The sequence below is a fragment of the Dendrobates tinctorius genome, unplaced genomic scaffold, assembly GCF_039654945.1.
Source record: "Dendrobates tinctorius isolate UK_male_01 unplaced genomic scaffold, ASM3965494v1 ptg000230l, whole genome shotgun sequence".
In the NCBI taxonomy this organism is placed as follows: domain Eukaryota; kingdom Metazoa; phylum Chordata; class Amphibia; order Anura; family Dendrobatidae; genus Dendrobates; species Dendrobates tinctorius.
The window spans coordinates 6,826,255-6,849,966 of record NW_027361897.1 but is presented as its reverse complement, the minus strand read 5'-3'; the positions used below and the strand labels follow the sequence as shown (position 1 = coordinate 6,849,966).

General features: G+C 42.2%; 1 protein-coding gene across 1 annotated transcript; it reads left to right on the top strand.

Annotated features, from left to right (window-relative positions):
* Positions 1–13,305: 13,305 nt before the first annotated feature.
* Positions 13,306–23,381, top strand: FGF8 (fibroblast growth factor 8). The gene is made up of 5 exons (XM_073555742.1): positions 13,306–14,179; positions 14,272–14,308; positions 15,939–16,119; positions 19,428–19,534; positions 21,937–23,381. Exons 1-5 carry the CDS (start codon positions 14,148–14,150, stop codon positions 22,213–22,215), a joined length of 636 nt encoding a protein of 211 aa, XP_073411843.1. The 5' UTR covers positions 13,306–14,147; the 3' UTR covers positions 22,216–23,381.
* The last annotated feature ends 331 nt before the right edge of the window (positions 23,382–23,712 follow it).

The window sequence follows — 23,712 nt, the reverse complement described above, 5'->3', positions numbered from 1 at the left end:
CAGAGGGTGATATAGGGTGCAGACAGAGGGGGATATAGGGTGCAGACAGAGCGGGATTTAGGGTACAAACAGAGGGGGATATAGGGTGCAGACAGAGGGGGATATAGGGTTCAGACAGAGGGTGATATAGGGTGCAGACAGGTGATATCGGGTACAGACAGAGGGGGATATAGGGTGCAGACGAGCTCAGAGGGGGATATAGGGTGCAGACAGAGGGGGATATAGGGTGCAGACAGAGGGGAATATAGGGTGCAGACAGAGGGGGAGATAGGGTGCAGACAGAGGGGGATATAGGGTGCAGACAGGGGGATATAGGGTGCAGACAGGTGATATAGGGTACAGACAGAGGGGGATATAGGGTGCAGACAGAGGGGGATATAGGGTGCAGACAGAGGGGGAGATAGGGTGCAGACAGAGGGGGATATAGGGTGCAGACAGAGGGGGATATAGGGTTTAGACAGAGGGGAATATAGGGTGCAGACAGAGGGGGAGATAGGGTGCAGACAGAGGGGTATATAGGGTGCAGACAGAGGGGGATATAGGGTGCAGACAGAGGGGGATATAGGGTTCAGACAGAGGGTGATATAGGATACAGACAGAGGGGGATATAGGATGTAGACATAGGGGGATATAGGGTGCAGACAGAGGGGAATATAGGGTGCAGACAGAGGGGGATATAGGGTGCAGACAGAGGGTGATATAGTGTGCAGACAGAGGGTGATATAGGGTGCAGACAGAGGGGGATATAGGGTGCAGACAGAGGGGTATATAGGGTGCAGACAGAGCGGGATATAGGGTGCAGACAGAGGGTGATATAGGGTGCAGACAGAGGGGGATATAGGGTGCAGACAGAGGGGGGTATAGGGTGCAGACAGAGGGGGATATAGGGTGCAGACAGAGGGGGATATAGGGTGCAGACAGAGGGGGATATAGGATTCAGACAGAGGGGGATATAGGGTGCAAACAGAGGGGGATATAGGGTGCAGACAGGGGATATAGGGTGCAGACAGAGGGGAATATAGGGTGCAGACAGAGGGGGATATAGGGTGCAGACAGGTGATATAGTGTGCAGACAGAGGGGAATATAGGGTGCAGACAGAGGGGGATATAGGGTGTAGACAGGTGATATAGGGTGCAGACAGAGGGGGATATAGGGTGCAGACAGGTGATATAGGGTGCAGACAGAGGGGAATATAGGGTGCAGACAGAGGGGGATATAGGGTGCAGACAGGTGATATAGGGTGCAGAGGGGGATATAGGGTGCAGACAGAGGGGGATATAGGGTGCAGACAGAGGGGGATATAGGGTGCAGACAGAGGGGATATATGGTGCAGACAGGGGATATAGGGTGTAGACAGAGGGGGATATAGGGTGCAGACAGGTGATATAGGGTGCAGACAGAGGGGAATATAGGGTGCAGACAGAGGGGGATATAGGGTGCAGACAGGTGATATAGGGTGCAGACAGAGGGGAATATAGGGTGCAGACAGAGGGGGATATAGGGTGCAGACAGGTGATATAGGGTGCAGACAGAGGGGGATATAGGGTGCAGACAGAGGGGGATATAGGGTGCAGACAGAGGGGGATATAGGGTGCAGACAGAGGGGGATATATGGTGCAGACAGGGGATATAGGGTGCAGACAGGTGATATAGGGTGCAGACAGAGGGGGATATAGGGTGCAGACAGAGGGGGATATAGGGTGCAGACAGAGGGGGATATATGGTGCAGACAGGGGATATAGGGTGCAGACAGGTGATATAGGGTGCAGACAGAGGGGGATATAGGGTGCAGACAGAGGGGGATATAGGGTGCAGACAGGGGATATAGGGTGCAGACAGGTGATATAGGGTGCAGACAGGTGATATAGGGCGCAGGCAGAGTGATGATAGGTAATGGAGAGAGAATAGATAGATAGATAGATAGATAGATAGATAGATAGATAGATAGATAGATAGATAATAGATAGATAATGCAGATATATAATAGACAGATGATAGATAGCTAGATAATGATTTACATTTCATATTTTGTTGTTTGTTTTTTCATATTTTTATTTATTTATTTGTTAAAGATACTTGATTTTTTTTTGTGTAATTTTACTTCCCCGCCATAATGAAGATATAGTTCATTGATCATTTATCAGTTTATACAGTAGGATTCTACCTGGCATTATTAGAACATTGCTTGTTGCTGACCCCTTCACTCCTGAGTGTTCCTTGCTAGATGTAATGTCCCCCCCCAGCTTATTCCCTGGCTTCCACCCTGATCATTACAGTCGGTGGCACACAGTGGAGGGCATGGCTGGGGAGAGGTGTTGGGACCTGCTGGTGCTCATTGTAACCTTTCGTTTACTGTAACCTTACAGAGGGAATCCCTAATCCAATTAATCCGTCTGGCCGATTTCCATAGCCGGCTCCTCCAATCCACATAGTGGGCGGCCGCCGTCCACGCTCGGGGTCCCGGGTCCGCTGCACCTGCCGGCTCCTCCGCGGCGGCGCTGCCTCCGATCACCCCGCTGCTGACACTCGGGCTTCACACTCAGCATGTACCGGGCTCCTTCCATTATCAGCCACTAATGATGGCGCCGATAATCCGCCCGGTGGTGATCACTGATCATCACCAGCTCCATCCTAGTGATCTGGCTGCAGGATCCCCTGTATAAACACTGACACCTGATCCCCCGGGTCCGTGATCCGCTACAGACACAGCAGCTGCGGGAACACCACTGCTCTTATATGGTGAAGATGTAGTAGTGAGTAGCTGGTACTTGTAGTACGCCAACACTTCCAGCTCTTCTGCCAGTGATCAATACCTATGACATGCTGGCACTAGTAGTCTGGCAATACTATAAAACTCAATGCCACATTTATTTCTAGGTGCTGAAGCCCAATGTTCGTGTATTGCTGGCACTTGTAGTCCTTCAGAGCCCACAGGTGTGAAAAGTGCAATGCAGGAGAGGCTGGTACTTTTAGTTCTTCCGCAGCAGTTGTATACACAGTACAGTGCAGGAGAGGCTGGTACTTTTAGTTCTTCAGCAGCAGTTGTATACACAGTACAGTGCAGGAGAGGCTGGTACTTTTAGTTCTTCAGCAGTAGTTGTATACACAGTACAGTGCAGGAGAGGCTGGTACTTTTAGTTCTTCAGCAGCAGTTGTATACACAGTACAGTGCAGGAGATGCTGGTACTTTTAGTTCTTCAGCACCAGTTGAATACACAGTACAGTGCAGGAGATGCTGGTACTTTTAGTTCTTCAGCAGTAGTTGTATACACAGTACAGTGCAGGAGAGGCTGGTACTTTTAGTTCTTCAGCACCAGTTGCATACACAGTACAGTGCAGGAGATGCTGGTACTTTTAGTTCTTCAGCAGCAGTTGTATACACAGTACAGTGCAGGAGATGCTGGTACTTTTAGTTCTTCAGCACCAGTTGAATACACAGTACAGTGCAGGAGATGCTGGTACTTTTAGTTCTTCAGCACCAGTTGCATACACAGTACAGTGCAGGAGATGCTGGTACTTTTAGCTCTTCAGCACCAGTTGTATACACAGTACAGTGCAGGAGATGCTGGTACTTTTAGTTCTTCAGCAGCAGTTGTATACACAGTACAGTGCAGGAGATGCTGGTACTTTTAGTTCTTCAGCACCAGTTGCATACACAGTACAGTGCAGGAGATGCTGGTACTTTTAGTTCTTCAGCACCAGTTGTATACACAGTACAGTGCAGGAGATGCTGGTACTTTTAGTTCTTCAGCACCAGTTGTATACACAGTACAGTGCAGGAGATGCTGGTACTTTTAGTTCTTCAGCACCAGTTGCATACATAGTACAGTGCAGGAGAGGCTGGTACTTTTAGTTCTTCAGCACCAGTTGTACAGTTGTGGCCAAAAGTATTGACACCCCTGCAATTCTGTCAGATAATACTCAGTTTCTTCCTGAAAATGATTGCAAACACAAATTCTTTGGTATTATTATCTTTGTTTAATTTGTCTTAAATGAAAAAACACAAAAAGAATTGTCCTAAAGCCAAATTGGATATAATTCCACACCAAACATAGAAAAGAGGGTGGACAAAAGTATTGGCACTGTTCGAAAAATCATGTGATGCTTCTCTAATTTGTGTAATTAACAGCACCTGTAACTTACCTGTGGCACCTAACAGGTGTTGGCAATAACTAAACCACACTTGCAGCCAGTTGACATGGATTAAAGTTGACTCAACCTCTGTCCTGTGTCCTTGTGTGTACCACATTGAGCATGGAGAAAAGAAAGAAGACCAAAGAACTGTCTGAGGACTTGAGAAACCAAACTGTGAGGAAGCATGAGCAATCTCAAAGCTACAAGTCCATCTCCAAAGACCTGAATGTTCCGGTGTCTACTGTGCGCAGTGTCATCAAGAAGTTTAAAGCCCATGGCACTGTGGCTAACCTCCCTAGATGTGGACGGAAAAGAAAAATTGACAAGAGATTTCAACGCAAGATTGTGCGGATGTTGGATAAAGAACCTCGACTAACATCCAAACAAGTTCAAGCTGCCCTGCAGTCCGAGGGTACAACAGTGTCAACCCGTACTATCCGTCGGCGTCTGAATGAAAAGGGACTGTATGGTAGGAGACCCAGGAAGACCGCACTTCTTACCCCGAGACATAAAAAAGCCAGGCTGGAGTTTGCCAAAACTTACCTGAAAAAGCCTAAAACATTTTGGAAGAATGTTCTCTGGTCAGATGAGACAAAAGCAGAGCTTTTTAAGCAAAGGCATCAACATAGAGTTTACAGGAGAAAAAAAGAGGCATTCAAAGAAAAGAACACAGTCCCTACAGTCAAACATGGCGGAGGTTCCCTGATGTTTTGGGGTTGCTTTGCTGCCTCTGGCACTGGACTGCTTGACCGTGTGCATGGCATTATGAAATCTGAAGACTACCAACAAATTTTGCAGCATAATGTAGGGCCCAGTGTGAGAAAGCTGGGTCTCCCTCAGAGGTCATGGGTCTTCCAGCAGGACAATGACCCAAAACACACTTCAAAAAGCACTAGAAAATGGTTTGAGAGAAAGCACTGAAGACTTCTAAGGTGGCCAGCAATGAGTCCAGACCTGAATCCCATAGAACACCTGTGGAGAGATCTAAAAATGGCAGTTTGGAGAAGGCACCCTTCTAATATCAGGGACCTGGAGCAGTTTGCCAAAGAAGAATGGTCTAAAATTCCAGCAGAGCATTGTAAGAAACTCATTGATGGTTACCGGAAGCGGTTGGTCGCAGTTATTTTGGCTAAACGTTGTGCAACCAAGTATTAGGCTGAGGGTGCCAATACTTTTGTCTGGCCCATTTTTGGAGTTTTGTGTGAAATGATCAATGTTTTGCTTTTTGCTTCATTCTCTTTTGTGTTTTTTCATTTAAGACAAATTAAATGAAGATAGTACCAAAGAATTTGTGTTTGCAATCATTTTCAGGAAGAAACTGAGTATTATCTGACAGAATTGCAGGGGTGTCAATACTTTTGGCCACAACTGTACACACAGTACAGTGCAGGAGAGGCTGGCACTTTTAGTTCTTCAGCACCAGTTGTATACACAGTACAGTGCAGGAGATGCTGGTACTTTTAGTTCTTCAGCAGCAGTTGCATACACAGTACAGTGCAGTAGATGCTGGCACTTTTAGTTCTTCAGCACCAGTTGTATACACAGTACAGTGCAGGAGAGGCTGGTACTTTTAGTTCTACAGCACCAGTTGTATACAGAGTACAGTGCAGGAAATGCTGGTACTTTTAGTTCTACAACACCAGTTGTATACACAGTACAGTGCAGGAGAGGCTGGCACTTTCAGTTCTTCAGCACCAGTTGTATACACAGTACAGTGCAGGAGAGGCTGGCACTTTCAGTTCTTCAGCACCAGTTGTATACACAGTACAGTGCAGGAGAGGCTGGTACTTTTAGTTCTTCAGCACCAGTTGTATACACAGTACAGTGCAGGAGAGGCTGGCACTTTCAGTTCTTCAGCACCAGTTGTATACACAGTACAGTGCAGGAGATGCTGGTACTTTTAGTTCTACAGCACCAGTTGTATACACAGTACAGTGCAGGAGAGGCTGGCACTTTTAGTTCTTCAGCAGCAGTTGCATACACAGTACAGTGCAGGAGATGCTGGCACTTTCAGTTCTTCAGCACCAGTTGTATACACAGTACAGTGCAGGAGAGGCTGGCACTTTCAGTTCTTCAGCACCAGTTGTATACACAGTACAGTGCAGGAGATGCTGGTACTTTTAGTTCTTCAGCACCAGTTGCATATACAGTACAGTGCAGGAGATGCTGGTACTTTTAGTTCTTCAGCACCAGTTGAATATACAGTGCAGTGCAGTAGATGCTGGTACTTTTAGTTCTTCAGCACCAGTTGCATACACAGTACAGTGCAGGGGAGACTGGTACTTTTAGTTCTTCAGCACCAGTTGCATACACAGTACAGTGCAGGAGATGCTGGCACTTTTAGTTCTTCAGCACCAGTTGCATATACAGTACAGTGCAGGAGATGCTGGTACTTTTAGTTCTTCAGCACCAGTTGAATATACAGTGCAGTGCAGTAGATGCTGGTACTTTTAGTTCTTCAGCACCAGTTGCATACACAGTACAGTGCAGGGGAGGCTGGTACTTTTAGTTCTTCAGCACCAGTTGTATACACAGTACAGTGCAGGAGATGCTGGTACTTTTAGTTCTTCAGCACCAGTTGCATACACAGTACAGTGCAGGAGAGGCTGGTACTTTTAGTTCTTCATAAGCAGTTGTATACACAGTACAGTGCAGGAGATGCTGGCACTTTTAGTTCTTCAGCAGCAGTTGTATACACAGTACAGTGCAGGAGAGGCTGATACTTTTAGTTCTTCAGCACCAGTTGTATACACAGTACAGTGCAGGAGATGCTGGTACTTTTAGTTCTTCAGCAGCAGTTGCATACACAGTACAGTGCAGGAGATGCTGGTACTTTTAGTTCTTCAGCAGCAGTTGCATACACAGTGCAGTGCAGGAGATTCTGGTACTTTTAGTTCTTCAGCAGCAGTTGCATACACAGTACAGTGCAGGAGATGCTGGTACTTTAAGTTCTTCAGCAGCAGTTGCATACACAGTGCAGTGCAGGAGATTCTGGTACTTTTAGTTCTTCAGCACCAGTTGCATACACAGTACAGTGCAGTAGATGCTGGCACTTTCAGTTCTTCAGCACCAGTTGCATACACAGTACAGTGCAGGAGATGCTGGCACTTTCAGTTCTTCAGCACCAGTTGTATACACAGTACAGTGCAGGAGATGCTGGTACTTTTAGTTCTTCAGCAGCAGTTGCATACACAGTACAGTGCAGGAGATGCTGGTACTTTTAGTTCTTCGGCAGCAGTTGTATACACAGTACAGTGCAGGAGATGCTGGCACTTTTAGTTCTTCAGCACCAGTTGCATATACAGTACAGTGCAGGAGAGGCTGGTACTTTTAGTTCTTCAGCACCAGTTCTATACACAGTACAGTGCAGGAGAGGCTGTTACTTTTCGTTCTTCAGCAGCAGTTGCATACACAGTACAGTGCAGGAGATGCTGGTACTTTTAGTTCTTCAGCACCAGTTGAATATACAGTGCAGTGCAGTAGATGCTGGTACTTTTAGTTCTTCAGCACCAGTTGCATACACAGTGCAGTGCAGTAGATGCTGGTACTTTTAGTTCTTCAGCACCAGTTGTATACACAGTACAGTGCAGGAGATGCTGGTACTTTTAGTTCTTCAGCACCAGTTGTATACACAGTACAGTGCAGGAGATGCTGGTACTTTTAGTTCTTCAGCACCAGTTGCATACACAGTACAGTGCAGGAGAGGCTGGTACTTTTAGTTCTTCATCAGCAGTTGTATACACAGTACAGTGCAGGAGATGCTGGTACTTTTAGTTCTTCAGCAGCAGTTGTATACACAGTACAGTGCAGGAGAGGCTGATACTTTTAGTTCTTCAGCACCAGTTGTATACACAGTACAGTGCAGGAGATGCTGGTACTTTTAGTTCTTCAGCAGCAGTTGCATACACAGTACAGTGCAGGAGATGCTGGTACTTTTAGTTCTTCAGCAGCAGTTGCATACACAGTGCAGTGCAGGAGAGGCTGATACTTTTAGTTCTTCATCAGCAGTTGTATACACAGTACAGTGCAGGAGATGCTGGCACTTTTAGTTCTTCAGCAGCAGTTGTATACACAGTACAGTGCAGGAGAGGCTGATACTTTTAGTTCTTCAGCACCAGTTGTATACACAGTACAGTGCAGGAGATGCTGGTACTTTTAGTTCTTCAGCAGCAGTTGCATACACAGTACAGTGCAGGAGATGCTGGTACTTTTAGTTCTTCAGCAGCAGTTGCATACACAGTGCAGTGCAGGAGATTCTGGTACTTTTAGTTCTTCAGCAGCAGTTGCATACACAGTACAGTGCAGGAGATGCTGGTACTTTTAGTTCTTCAGCACCAGTTGCATACATAGTACAGTGCAGGAGATGCTGGTACTTTTAGTTCTTCAGCAGCAGTTGCATACACAGTACAGTGCAGGAGAGGCTGTTACTTTTCGTTCTTCAGCAGCAGTTGCATACACAGTACAGTGCAGGAGATTCTGGTACTTTTAGTTCTTCAGCACCAGTTGTATACACAGTACAGTGCAGGAGATGCTGGTACTTTTAGTTCTTCAGCACCAGTTGCATACACAGTACAGTGCAGTAGATGCTGGCACTTTTAGTTCTTCAGCACCAGTTGTATACACAGTGCAGTGCAGGAGATTCTGGTACTTTTAGTTCTTCAGCAGCAGTTGCATACACAGTACAGTGCAGGAGATGCTGGTACTTTTAGTTCTTCAGCACCAGTTGCATACATAGTACAGTGCAGGAGATGCTGGTACTTTTAGTTCTTCAGCAGCAGTTGCATACACAGTACAGTGCAGGAGAGGCTGTTACTTTTCGTTCTTCAGCAGCAGTTGCATACACAGTACAGTGCAGGAGATGCTGGTACTTTTAGTTCTTCAGCACCAGTTGTATACACAGTACAGTGCAGGAGATGCTGGTACTTTTAGTTCTTCAGCACCAGTTGCATACACAGTACAGTGCAGTAGATGCTGGCACTTTTAGTTCTTCAGCACCAGTTGTATACACAGTGCAGTGCAGGAGATGCTGGTACTTTTAGTTCTTCAGCAGCAGTTGCATACACAGTACAGTGCAGGAGATGCTGGTACTTTTAGTTCTTCAGCACCAGTTGTATACACAGTGCAGTGCAGGAGATGCTGGTACTTTTAGTTCTTCAGCACCAGTTGTATACACAGTACAGTGCAGTAGATGCTGGCACTTTTAGTTCTTCAGCACCAGTTGTATACACAGTACAGTGCAGGAGATGCTGGTACTTTTAGTTCTACAGCACCAGTTGTATACACAGTACAGTGCAGGAGATGCTGGTACTTTTAGTTCTACAGCACCAGTTGTATACACAGTACAGTGCAGGAGAGGCTGGTACTTTTAGTTCTTCAGCACCAGTTGTATACACAGTACAGTGCAGGAGAGGCTGGTACTTTTAGTTCTTCAGCACCAGTTGCATACACAGTGCAGTGCAGGAGATGCTGGCACTTTTAGTTCTTCAGCAGCAGTTGCATACACAGTACAGTGCAGTAGATGCTGGCACTTTCAGTTCTTCAGCACCAGTTGTATACACAGTACAGTGCAGGAGAGGCTGGTACTTTTAGTTCTTCTGCACCAGTTGCATATACAGTACAGTGCAGGAGATGCTGGTACTTTTAGTTCTTCAGCACCAGTTGCATACACAGTACAGTGCAGTAGATGCTGGCACTTTCAGTTCTTCAGCACCTGTTGTATACACAGTACAGTGCAGGAGATGCTGGTACTTTTAGTTCTTCAGCAGCAGTTGTATACACAGTACAGTGCAGGAGATGCTGGCACTTTTAGTTCTTCAGCACCAGTTGCATATACAGTACAGTGCAGGAGATGCTGGTACTTTTAGTTCTTCAGCACCAGTTGTATACACAGTACAGTGCAGGAGATGCTGGCACTTTTAGTTCTTCAGCACCAGTTGTATACACAGTACAGTGCAGGAGATGCTGGTACTTTTAGTTCTTCAGCACCAGTTGTATACACAGTACAGTGCAGGAGAGGCTGGTACTTTTAGTTCTTCAGCACCAGTTGCATACACAGTACAGTGCAGGAGATGCTGGTACTTTTAGTTCTTCAGCACCAGTTGTATACACAGTGCAGTGCAGTAGATGCTGGTACTTTTAGTTCTTCAGCACCAGTTGCATACACAGTACAGTGCAGGAGAGGCTGGTACATTTAGTTCTTCAGCACCAGTTGTATACACAGTACAGTGCAAAAGATGCTGGTACTTTTAGTTCTTCAGCACCAGTTGCATACACAGTACAGTGCAGGAGATGCTGGTACTTTTAGTTCTTCAGCAGCAGTTGCATACACAGTGCAGTGCAGGAGATGCTGGTACTTTTAGTTCTTCAGCAGCAGTTGCATACACAGTGCAGTGCAGGAGATTCTGGTACTTTTAGTTCTTCAGCAGCAGTTGCATACACAGTACAGTGCAGGAGATGCTGGTACTTTTAGTTCTTCAGCACCAGTTGCATACACAGTACAGTGCAGGAGAGGCTGGTACTTTTAGTTCTTCAGCAGCAGTTGTATACACAGTACAGTGCAGGAGAGGCTGGTACTTTTAGTTCTTCAGCACCAGTTGTATACACAGGAGATGCTGGTACTTTTAGTTCTTCAGCAGCAGTTGCATACACAGTGCAGTGCAGGAGATTCTGGTACTTTTAGTTCTTCAGCAGCATTTGCATACACAGTACAGTGCAGGAGATGCTGGTACTTTTAGTTCTTCAGCAGCAGTTGCATACACAGTGCAGTGCAGGAGATGCTGGTACTTTTAGTTCTTCAGCAGCAGTTGCATACACAGTACAGTGCAGGAGATGCTGGTACTTTTAGTTCTTCAGCACCAGTTGCATACACAGTACAGTGCAGGAGATGCTGGTACTTTTAGTTCTTCAGCAGCAGTTGCATACACAGTACAGTGCAGGAGATGCTGGTACTTTTAGTTCTTCAGCACCAGTTGCATACACAGTACAGTGCAGGAGAGGCTGGTACTATTAGTTCTTCAGCAGCAGTTGTATACACAGTACAGTGCAGGAGAGTCTGGTACTTTTAGTTCTTCAGCACCAGTTGTATACACAGGAGATGCTGGGACTTTTAGTTCTTCAGCAGCAGTTGCATACACAGTACAGTGCAGGAGATTCTGGTACTTTTAGTTCTTCAGCAGCAGTTGCATACACAGTACAGTGCAGGAGATGCTGGTACTTTTAGTTCTTCAGCACCAGTTCTATACACAGTACAGTGCAGGAGAGGCTGGTACTTTTAGTTCTTCAGCAGCAGTTGTATACACAGTACAGTGCAGGAGAGGCTGGTACTTTTAGTTCTTCAGCACCAGTTGTATACACAGTACAGTGCAGGAGATGCTGGTACTTTTAGTTCTTCAGCACCAGTTGCATACACAGTACAGTGCAGGAGATGCTGGTACTTTTAGTTCTTCAGCACCAGTTGCATACACAGTACAGTGCAGGAGAGGCTGGTACTTTTAGTTCTTCAGCAGCAGTTGTATACACAGTACAGTGCAGGAGAGGCTGGTACTTTTAGTTCTTCAGCAGCAGTTGTATACACAGTGCAGTGCAGGAGATGCTGGTACTTTTAGTTCTTCAGCAGCAGTTGCATACACAGTACAGTGCAGGAGATGCTGGTACTTTTAGTTCTTCAGCAGCAGTTGTATACACAGTACAGTGCAGGAGATGCTGGTACTTTTAGTTCTTCAGCAGCAGTTGTAAACACAGTACAGTGCAGGAGATGCTGGTACTTTTAGTTCTTCAGCAGCAGTTGTATACACAGTGCAGTGCAGGAGATGCTGGTACTTTTAGTTCTTCAGCAGCAGTTGCATACACAGTACAGTGCAGGAGATGCTGGTACTTTTAGTTCTTCAGCAGCAGTTGCATACACAGTGCAGTGCAGGAGATTCTGGTACTTTTAGTTCTTCAGCAGCAGTTGCATACACAGTACAGTGCAGGAGATGCTGGTACTTTTAGTTCTTCAGCAGCAGTTGCATACACAGTGCAGTGCAGGAGATGCTGGTACTTTTAGTTCTTCAGCACCAGTTGCATACACAGTACAGTGCAGGAGATGCTGGTACTTTTAGTTCTTCAGCAGCAGTTGCATACACAGTACAGTGCAGGAGATGCTGGTACTTTTAGTTCTTCAGCACCAGTTGCATACATAGTACAGTGCAGGAGATGCTGGTACTTTTAGTTCTTCAGCAGCAGTTGCATACACAGTACAGTGCAGGAGAGGCTGGTACTTTTAGTTCTTCAGCACCAGTTGTATACACATTACAGTGCAGGAGATGCTGGTACTTTTAGTTCTTCAGCAGCAGTTGCATACACAGTACAGTGCAGGAGAGGCTGGTACTTTTAGTTCTTCAGCAGCAGTGGCATACACAGTACAGTGCAGGAGATGCTGGTACTTTTAGTTCTTCAGCACCAGTTGTATACACAGTACAGTGCAGGAGATGCTGGTACTTTTAGTTCTTCAGCAGCAGTTGCATACACAGTACAGTGCAGGAGAGGCTGGTACTTTTAGTTCTTCAGCACCAGTTGTATACACATTACAGTGCAGGAGATGCTGGTACTTTTAGTTCTTCAGCAGCAGTTGCATACACAGTACAGTGCAGGAGAGGCTGGTACTTTTAGTTCTTCAGCAGCAGTGGCATACACAGTACAGTGCAGGAGATGCTGGTACTTTTAGTTCTTCAGCACCAGTTGTATACACAGTACAGTGCAGGAGATGCTGGTACTTTTAGTTCTTCAGCAGCAGTTGCATACACAGTACAGTGCAGGAGAGGCTGGTACTTTTAGTTCTTCAGCAGCAGTTGCATACAGACGTTTTACAGTTGTTGTGATTCTTGTAGTCCCCCAGCATAGACTTGGCTGTTTTGTATCGTGTATATGTGACTTTTTGCAGCCACTCCACACAATGTTACATAATGACCACTTGTCACACCAGCCTTCCCCTGCACTTGCTCCTCCAGAAGCTGAATTTGGTCATTGGTGGATTTTAATGACTTCCATAACTCCTGAGCATGGCTGAGGGCATCCTGTAACGCTATGGATTTCCAAGGGGCTGGTTCTCCTGGTCCATCCTCCCACATTTAACCCAGGATAGTTGAGAAGGGAGTTTGACATTGGAGAGCTCAGGACAAGAGGAGGGACAAGAGCAGATTGCTGGCGATCATTGCACTTAGTGCTCAATGAGACAGCAGCCAACACACACTCACATTCACACTCACACACAATCCCATCAGGAGCTCCCAAACCACAACTTCCACAGGCAGGTCCTTCTCATGAGCTACAAGGTCTGATCTGTGCTTCACTCATCAAACACTTTAATCATCTCACACAACAAGAGCTGCCTTCTCATCCAACACAACGTCATTCTGCTTCCAGAGAAGAGAGAGGAAAAAAAAATATGATCCTCCCAAGAAGCTCCTTCTCCCTCAGTTATTCAGAGCTTGGCTTTAGTTCGCTGAGACCTTCACACTGAGTGCCTCAACCTGACAGCCCAGATCTCCAACATCTCCAACTTAGGACGTCCCCTCTGAGGTCCCATCTGCGAGCGGCCACCCTTGAGAAGACTTGGACATTTGTCATCTCATCCCAGCAATTCTTGGAACCAAACTTGAGAGTTTCTTCCTTAGCAGCAAGCAGTAACTTTTTTTTGGGAAGGTTTCTCCTGGACTTTGCAGGATCTTGGACTATTGCTGGTGGCTTTGGAGCTTCCCTGTTTTCTGGGGCTGTTTTTTTTTTCCTCCTTGCTCTTACATGTCCCTGGTGAATCTGCATTGCCTGCCTCGGCTGTGATCCTTTGCTTCCCCCCTGTATCCTGGACAGGGAGATGGGAGGAGGAATCTGCTGGAGCTCCTAGGACTTAGCAGCAGCACTGAACCTTCTTCTCCCACCACCAGCTGCCTGCATTACCACTGAGGACCTTCCCTTGCCCAGGCAGCACAGTAACAATCCCAGGGACTATCCTCCTGTCTACAGCCAGGAGCTCATCATGCTCTACATCACATCCATGCTTGGCTACCTGTGAGTATACACTGGATCTCTCTCTTCCATCTCCCTATATATTGCATTAAACCCATGTGTCACTTTCCTCCATCTCTCTGTATCTCCCCCAGGTTGATGCACTTGTTTGTCATCTGTTTACAAGCTCAGGTAAGAATCCTTTTCTAATCCTATTTTTACAATAAGTAGCATTTCTTAGACTCTAGTAACAGTTAATCACAATTATGCATTAATATAAATAGAGTGTTATGTAACAAGTAGCGTTAATCCTAATAACAATGATCCAATAATAATGGAAGGTGATAGCAATGATACAAGAGTATCAATACAACAATGGATACGTACAATGCTAGGGGGGGAAAGACAGCATAGATGACTAATAAATCAAAATGCAGCACTATACATTAGCTAATAACTTGCCCCGTCGGCCCACGTTAATCCCATTTATTAATAATCGGTTGGCAGCATGTTTCAAGGTCATAGCAAGAACTACAAATGAAGTGTCCCGGAGATACTTTTCCATCTAGATATTGAGTCCATGCATTTCCTATGAAAAGGCCTGACACCTCTATTAATAGAATTGGGTTTTTACAGTTTTCACCAGAATAAAGGTGGGCATCACATGGGGGGTGAGCCGTATGCCATTATACAGCGTATATCCCCATGCTGCTGGCAAACAATTCTTAGACATATTGTCCATATTAAGTGCACTTTAAAAGAGATAGGAAAAATCCAGTAAAAAAAAAAAGAGTTCTTTTCGCTTTTGTGAGGTACGGAAGTCGAAATCTTTTGATTTGATATGGGGATTTCACTAAGAGCTCCCTTGTTACCCATAGAAGTAAAGCCGAATCTCCCTCACATTTGTTGAGTATACATCTTTATAAATGTCAAAGATGAGAGCAATCCCTTCTACTTCCATTGGAGCTTCTTCTTCTTCCTTTTTTTTTTTTTCCTTTCTCTTTTCCATTGCCAAAGGGAGTATAAATCTCCAGCGGGATGGTTTGCTTAGCAATCTGCCAAATTTGTCACAGTAGTCAATGTGGTTTCTACGCATTATTAAGAGAAACACCATGGCTGTCTAATTTTAGGAAGATGCTACTAATAGATAAATATATACTGTATATATATTCCTATACGTGAGCATATATTTCTGGAACTTATCAATATATGCATTGATACCTGACCTATATCCACACACATTTTATATATATATATATATATATATACACATACATATAGACATATATATATGTGTGTGTATATATATATATATATATATATATATATGTATAAACATGTGACTATAGGACAAGTTTCAGTCAATGTACTGAGAATATATAGAAATATATGCTTACATATAGGACTATATATATTGTTCTAGACATAGTTAATTAAATCTACTTGTTACATGACATTTATATTTATTATATGCCCTCATGCAGCAGAGATGAGCGTCACTTGAAACCATCTGATTCATGACGTTTTTACATAGACCTGCTGCGTGTTTACCTGGAAAGATAAATGACATTTCAGTTCTGCTACATCAGTAATCTCTTTACATGACATCTGCTATTTGCAGAGTACTTGTTAGTTTTTATTTACAACCCTACATAGCTATAGTTCTATAGAAATCACTACAATGTATCTATATATACATTTAATCTGTTACTGCCCTGCACGCAGAATCGCACCATTATAATATAATATAGAGTGCACTCGGGCATCATCTAGTTGGACTAAGATATACCATATAATAGCTTGTTTTATGTATTTCCTAAAGGTAACTGTTCAGTCCCCACCTAATTTTACACAGCATGTGAGGGATCAGAGCCTGGTGACAGATCAGCTGAGCAGAAGACTCATCAGGACCTACCAGTTATACAGCCGCACCAGTGGGAAGCATGTGCAAGTACTGGACAACAAGAAAATCAATGCAATGGCCGAGGACGGGGATCCACATGGTAAGAACACTTTTTTATGGGGTGGGGACAGGGGTGAGAGTCCCGGCTTTGGGTAAACCTATATAAAAATTATAACAGGACACTTATCATGACCCATTAATTGTATTGGTCATTTTTGCATCCAACGTATTCACCCCATATTGAATTTATGGTTTTCGAGTTTCAAAGCATGCAACCCTAGGGAACAATATGTCACATGTAGCGCTGCCACGTCTGTAGTGTTTTTTTATGTAGCTATCAGATCATAATAATTAATAATGCCATTATTAATAATATCATGAAGCTATAAAACGACCACAGCCCTTCCGTGTCATCAACGAAAGATTTCTCCGTTATTGTGAATGAGTGCCCCATAAAGCATCCTATATCTTAAACCGGTCCCTGACTTAAGAAATCATATAACTTGCCTAAGGGTCATACAGAAATGCTTTTTTGGCCTTGTAGCTTTCTCTTATATGGCTGTTTGTGATGTCAGAGAGCATTTTCTTTCTCGACATTTTTCCGTATAGAGAAAGTTAGAGCAAATTGTATTTATTTGTAGCCATCCATATAATGATATAGTAAAATGGGTAATAGTATAGAATGCATAAATGAAATTATTTTAAAATAATAATGTGGGAGATTACATGTTTCAAATCATGTTTTTATAATATAATATTATTGTAAAGCTTTAGAACATAATCATAGGCCTAAAGTATAGGGTCAGGTGTACAGGCCTGTTCCTTCAGGTGGAAAGAGTCAGAGTTAGTATTAGCACTCGAAATTTTGTCAATGTGAGTCATAAATATAATGGACAATTAGATCCCATCCTTTGATGTAAGCTTCGCTTTTTCCTATGTTTTTGTTATCCGTAAATCTCTGTATTGTAGGAAAAGGTTTGTGCTTTGCAATTATAAAAATCTGTAACATTTATAAGGCTGAATGGAATAAAGGAATTTGGAGATTCTGTACCAAACATAAGCTTGGCTAAGGATAGAAAAAAAACCAGAAATATATCTATATATATTTTTTTTTTAATTTTTTTTTTAATCTATAGACAAATTATTACCAAGGGGAACAAAATAGTTCTGCAAGGAAAATCCAACACTAGACGAAGTGGACATAGACAGTCTGGTAGAAAAGGGAGGTGGAGGGGATAGTCTGTGTACAGACATTTCCCACAGCAACATTGATTCATAAAATAAAATGTAATTTAGACAAAAAACAGAACATTTCAATTCAGGGGGAAGATATTTCAAGATGGGGGGCGGGGGCGGAAAACAAGGAAACAAAAAAAAAAATCTCTATAATAAATATATAGACAAACACTAAGAGGAGGTTATGAAGTATGATATAAAACAGAAAAAGAACAAGCATTTTCTCAGATGTAAAAGTTTAAGAAAGTTGTAGTCTGTAAACGTTAAAGAGAGGTTCAAGATTGTTCTATATGAATCTCTAGAGAGACCCCTAATGTCTGGAAGAGCCATTAAAACTCTTCTTACTTTCACCTTTTTTAACATTTCCTGAATACTTTCTCCTCTTCTCAGTGCAGTTTTGGGATCAAATGTGTCTCACTGCATTTTTTCTGCATCTACGTAGCTACTTTCCTTCAAAGTTTCAGCTCGAAACATAATTTTTCTGGGATAAAGCTGTCACTAGAGCAAAAGGATAAAAATGAATATGCTAAGCTTTCCAAAAATACATCTCAAGACCCTTAAAGAGAAAAAAAAGAAAAAAAGTTCAATTATTTACAAATCATCCCCCAAAAGAAAGTAAACCGTGCATTGGTTGTAACTGTACATTCGAGATTTCCTTTTTTTTGTTTTTTGAGCCAATCGTCATGTGTTGTTGTGTTTTGCATTGAAAGTGGCTCAAATCCGGTCAAGCAACATTTTCAAGGGTTATTCTTACCCCTTCTTTGTATGGGTTTAGTCCAGAGAGACCAATTTCCTTTCCTTTAGTAGGAGCATGAAATTAGGTGTCAAGCCCTATTTAGTAAAAGAGATTAATGAGAGTAAATTCTGTCTCCAGAGTTGTGGACTACGTTGGTGCTTTATGGCTAATGGAACTTGTTGGGTGGAATCTTCAAATATAGAATACCGTAAAAAAAATAAAGTCACGGTAGTAATATTATAGCTATATCTTCATCTATATGGTGTTTTGTTCATTTTTGTCCACTCTTATATCTAGACTCATACAGTATAACAATATATAAGACAGACGTAGATGCAAATCAATATCCTGTAAACCTTTTACTGGATCTCTAATTGATTTTCCTCCCTGCTCCTTACTAAAGAAAACTGTCTTCATCCTACCTGTCTATCCTTACTCTAATGAATGAAGCCTCGCATAGCAAGAGGCCTTTTTTTATATATATATGTATATATTATGCTGTTTAATGGCAGCTTTTCCATTTTTGATTTTGTTTTATTCAGTCTACACACACTTAAAGTAGGAGTAGTAAAAAAATAAGAAACAACTGAATAAAATGATAGAATCTACAGACAGTTCCCGATTCACTGTGTGGGTAGATGCAAATGTTAAAGTGATCACGGCTCGACCGGTCATTGGGGGATTTTATTTTTTTATTATTTTTCTGTAGAGAGGAACTCGCAGAATTAAAATTATATAAGTCATCCAATTCGAGATAGTTTTAGTCTCATTTTGCTCGTGAAGTTGGATATTATTTTTAGGTCATAATAACATAAAAGACAGCAGTAGGAGCATGTAATATCTATGAACATAGAGACTTTTTTTTTCTTCTTTATTTTTTTTCTCTACTGCATCGACCCGAAATTTGCATAGTCAGTCTGAACCACAATCAATGTTAGGAAGTAAATCAATATGGCTCTTCGCACAAGGGTTAGGCAAATTAAAGGGCATTTTCTATCCTACGGTTCTCAAACTCATTGTATTTATTAAACCAGAAAAAATGTGGAAAAAGATTCTTTGATGGATTCATAAGTACACGTGTCAACAAATATGCTGGAAACTGGAAGTATCCTTGTAGGCGATGAGTCCTCCAACATGATTGGCTTAGAGAGAAGATTTTGCCGCCTTTGATTTTCACTTGACCTTTCAATAAATGACAGCTAACAACCGTAGCAGATATATATGACTTTATGATTGGTATAGAAGGACAGATTCCATATGATCAACATTATTGTCTTGTATTTTGTAAAACAATGGGAGTTTCTCCTCCTGGCGCCGCAACGCACTTCGCAATGTCTTTGTCTTCACCTATAGCAGGTGGAGGATTTTTTGTAATTCCGCCCCATTGACACAGTAAAAAAGAATAACTTGTTATTTCTTTTCTTTTGTCCTTTCAGCCAAATTGATTGTGGAAACAGACACGTTCGGAAGCAGGGTCCGTATAAAAGGAGCCGAGACGGGTTTTTATATCTGTATGAACAAGAAGGGGAAGTTGGTTGGCAAGGTGAGTCAGATTTCACCACACCGCGACAAAATGTTGTCACATCCCCCCTCCCCCCACTGAGCTGGAAGGCCTTGGAAATTAATTTAAACATAAAAGGAGGCCATCGGGGGCGAATATTGCAGTCAAGAGGCACAGAGGAGGCGCTGATTAAAAAGACAGGGGGGGAAAATGCACGGTAGTAAGATCGTGAATACAATTTTTGATCAAAAGGCGCAAGAGAATTGGGAAAAGGAAAAAGAGTAACAAAGATGAGATAAAAGAGTCAAAAGGAATAAAAGCTGAAAGGAGAAAAAAGGGGTGTTTCAAATTCCATATATCTTATTTAACAAATAGCCAAATTGCTTTGCTATTATGTACAATTACATGCTACAAGTATTTGGAATGTTAAGACACAAAGTTCAGGCTGCCTCATCACTAAGCCCTGAAATCTTCACATTAGTCATGGTTGTTCTTTAACACCCAGAAACCGTTCCGAGGGGTCCTTTTAAAACTTCACTTTCAAGCCATTATTGGTTCTAAAGATGTCTGCTACAATGAGGATTTTCATTCCTCGTATTCACTGTTATTATGTGGGGTGAGGGGACCCGGCCTGATCAAAGTTAATACGCCCACTGCCTGCGCATACCTGCTTTAGAAATGTTTTTTCCCAACCTTTATCCACTTCAGTAACTGACAATGACTTCCTGGCAGTTACAGTGTTACATGGCTGCGGCTCATATGAACAGCCTGTATGTCATTAACCGCCCGTCCTCGCCCTGCTCCTTGGGTCTTGAGGCTTATTGAAGAATATTTGCTTTGAGACGATCAAGTGATGGTTCAAAAAAAAGAACACTTCTGTCTTCTCCAGAAAACAACCAAAATCACTACATGTAAAAAATTGCCAAAACTCGGCTTCTGATTGGCCACCATACTGACATGTGATGTCATTAGCGGTTAGAGGAGATCAGACCCTGGGAACTTGAAAGAGAGTCTGGCCCCTCGAAAACTAAAATTAAGCTACTTATATACAGTCATATAAAGTGCTTAGCCCCTATAAAAAGCATACCTGTAATATAGCTTTTACTACTTTAGGTTTGAATAGAAACCTTTTATTATATATGCAAATGCTTGCTTGTCCAGATCAGTTTATTGTCTTAAGACCCGAGCGATCATTGTGTGAATTGAATTCGAAGCCCTGCACATTCCCACCAGCACTGCAGAAGCCCAGCGAGGGCGCTCATACACAGTGTCAGTGCGGGTGCGCTCTGATCCATCTCTCCTGTCTACAGCGGTCGCTCGCTGCACCGAGGATCACACTATAGTGGGCACGCGCTGCAGTTTGGAAAAAAGGAATGAGAGCGTTACAACTCTGACACTGTGTGTTTGCACGCTTTCTGGGCTCTCCTGCAGTGTCAGTGTGGATGCGCATGGACAGGAATTATGCTCAGGCAGCGCTCATTCTGAGTAAGCAAGCGATGTCAAGCAAGCTAAGTGAAGGTGCGGAAGATGCTAATTGAGGAGACGGAATGGTGCAATTAACCATTGGCCACACCAAAGGGGCAGCGAGTAGCCCTCTTTTACATGTGTAATAAAACATTTTGTTATGTAAAAGTAAAGAAGTGAAATTGTGTTTTTTTGCGAGGTCTAAGATCTCAATATAATTGTATAAGTGTTTTTTTTTTTAGTTTTGGTGGTGATTGATGAACCCTAAAATAAAATTCCACGGTAACTTGTGTTACTATGTCAGCGAGAAAAATTGCAAAAATGTCACTCCATAATCTTTATAAATGTATAGTCATCGATTGAATTCTAGATAGGTCATTGAAATAAGAATATGTGTAGATAAAATGCATTAAGCGGGTAAGAACAATAAAGCTGGTGGGACTGACCATGGTACAGATAACAATAGCCATAAAGGGCAACTTGTGGCCCATCCATTGACTGTAAAAAAGTCCTGGCTTTATTATTTTTGAAAACCCAAGCAATATATAGAAATTATAGAATGGATCTGTAACAAATTTTTATTCTTGTTAAAAAAAATAAAAGCTAAAAATCAAGGGCACCGACTTTATTGCAGTTAATACCATCCAGCACAGTAGAAAAAGTAACATTACAGTGCATCAAAGATTGATCTTCCCTAATCAATTCTGTGATCTAATTCTCTTTGCTGTGAGTCATACGCTAAGCCAGTCAGCCATAAAATATGTCATGTCTAATTAGAGGACAAATAGTATATAAAATAAATATATACGTGCTTTGTGTGGCACTAAGGGTTACAAATTAGGGAAACACAAGTCGAACGCTGATGAATAACCGGCTCAAGCCTTGTACATTGGTTTATACAAATTTCCGACTTTTCAAATTTTTTTAATCTAGGTATATTATATTTATCATCTTTTTTATTTCTTTTTTTTTTTTTTTAGACAAATGGAAGAGGAAAAGATTGTGTCTTTACCGAAATTGTCTTGGAAAATAACTACACAGCATTGCAAAATGCCAAGTACGAAGGGTGGTATATGGCCTTCACTCGGAGAGGACGTCCTAGGAAAGGATCCAAAACAAGACAACACCAACGAGAGGTTCATTTTATGAAGAGGATGCCAAAGGGCCACCACACCACCGAGGCTCATAGACGTTTTGAATTTATTAATTACCCTTTTAATCGGAGAAGTAAAAGGACTCGACACTCACGTTCTCGGTAGGAACTGGATCAAAAGTCCATTCCAAATTCTACAGACTTTAAATATAGACTACTCTATTCTAATATAAAGTTAAAAAAAAAAGAAAAAAAAAAGGACACCTGAACTAGCTGTTTTATATATAAATATACATATATATATTTTTTTTGTTTTTACAGATGATTTATTTTTTTATACTTACAAGACTTTTTTAAGAAAAAAAAAAAGAAAATGGACGTATAAATAAAGTGGGCTCTTCCTATAGATCTTAGATTTTTTTTAATACTTAGAAAAGATATTTTAGAAGAGGACAAATCTGGGACCAAAAGTGCTACTTACTGATGAAAACACTTAACCAAAAACTCAAGACTGACAAACAAGACAGGTGTAAGGAGACCGAAGAAGGAATTCCACCTTCTGTGTTTTGTGCTATTTTTTTCTTCGGCATCCATTATGGAATAATTGATTTTAACATATGTTTTCTTGACTATCCATAAGAGCTGCTTTTTGTTTGTTTTTTTTTTTGTTGTTTTTTTTTTACCTATTCGGTTTTCTTTATGGAAACCATGAATCCTTCTTACATCTTTTTGTGATCCACTTTTGATACTGTTGTCGTGAATTCTGCAAGGTTGGACAAACCGTATTTGCGTTTGACATACAGAAAGTGAAAACCTCAAGACTTGCAACTAAATGGTGGTAAAACGGAGACGCATCCCAGAGGTAGAGATCAGTTGTAAAAAAAAAAAAATAGTGATAAAAGTAATAATGTTATTATTTTTGGAAACACTGTACAAATGTCAGTTTTCTGGCAAAGACCTTTATCCTTTTTTTTTGAGGATATGTGTAAATATTAATATTAATGATGAAATATTTATTTAAATGTGTATTAAAATTTGTACTAGTAATTTGTGCTTAGGTGTTTCCTTTTATCTCTGATTTGCTATTCTATTGGTCTATTGAAAGGGAATTAATTTTAGGATCAAACTGCAGACAGAATAAAATTCGTAATGATGCTTTAAAAAAAATATTAATAATTTTAAACACTTTTTTTTTTTAATCAGATGGATCAATTACAACAGTATTTAAACTTTTGGTTAAAGTGGTCTTGAAACAATAACCTGATCATGACCATCAACGATCACTTGTCATCTGTGAAGAGCACCACCACTGGTGAAATTAAGTATTACACTGTTCTCGTTGAAATTAGTAGACTGGCCGCGAGATACTTGAATCTGTCGGTTTAAAAAAAAAAAAACAATAAGGCTATGTGCACACGCTGCGGATTCTGCTGCGGATCCCCTGCGGATTTGGCCTCTGCGGATCCGCAGCAGTTCTGCAGGCAGTGTACAGTACAATGTAAGTCTATGTGACTTACATTACACTTTGCACATGCTGCGGTTTTTCAACTGCGGAAAAGCTGCGGTTTTGAATCCGCAGAAAGAATTGTCATGTCAATTCGTTCTGCGGATTCCGCTGCGGTTTGCCACCTATTCCATTGTCCAGGTGGCAAACCGCAGGGGA

Excerpts from the sequence above, each read along its gene's own strand:
- FGF8 (XM_073555742.1), top strand. The coding sequence starts at position 14,148 with ATGCTCTACATCACATCCATGCTTGGCTACCT. Across the intron at positions 14,180-14,271 it reads ACATCCATGCTTGGCTACCT|GTTGATGCACTTGTTTGTCA; the intron begins GTGAGTATACAC and ends TATCTCCCCCAG. Across the intron at positions 16,120-19,427 it reads CGAGGACGGGGATCCACATG|CCAAATTGATTGTGGAAACA; the intron begins GTAAGAACACTT and ends TTGTCCTTTCAG.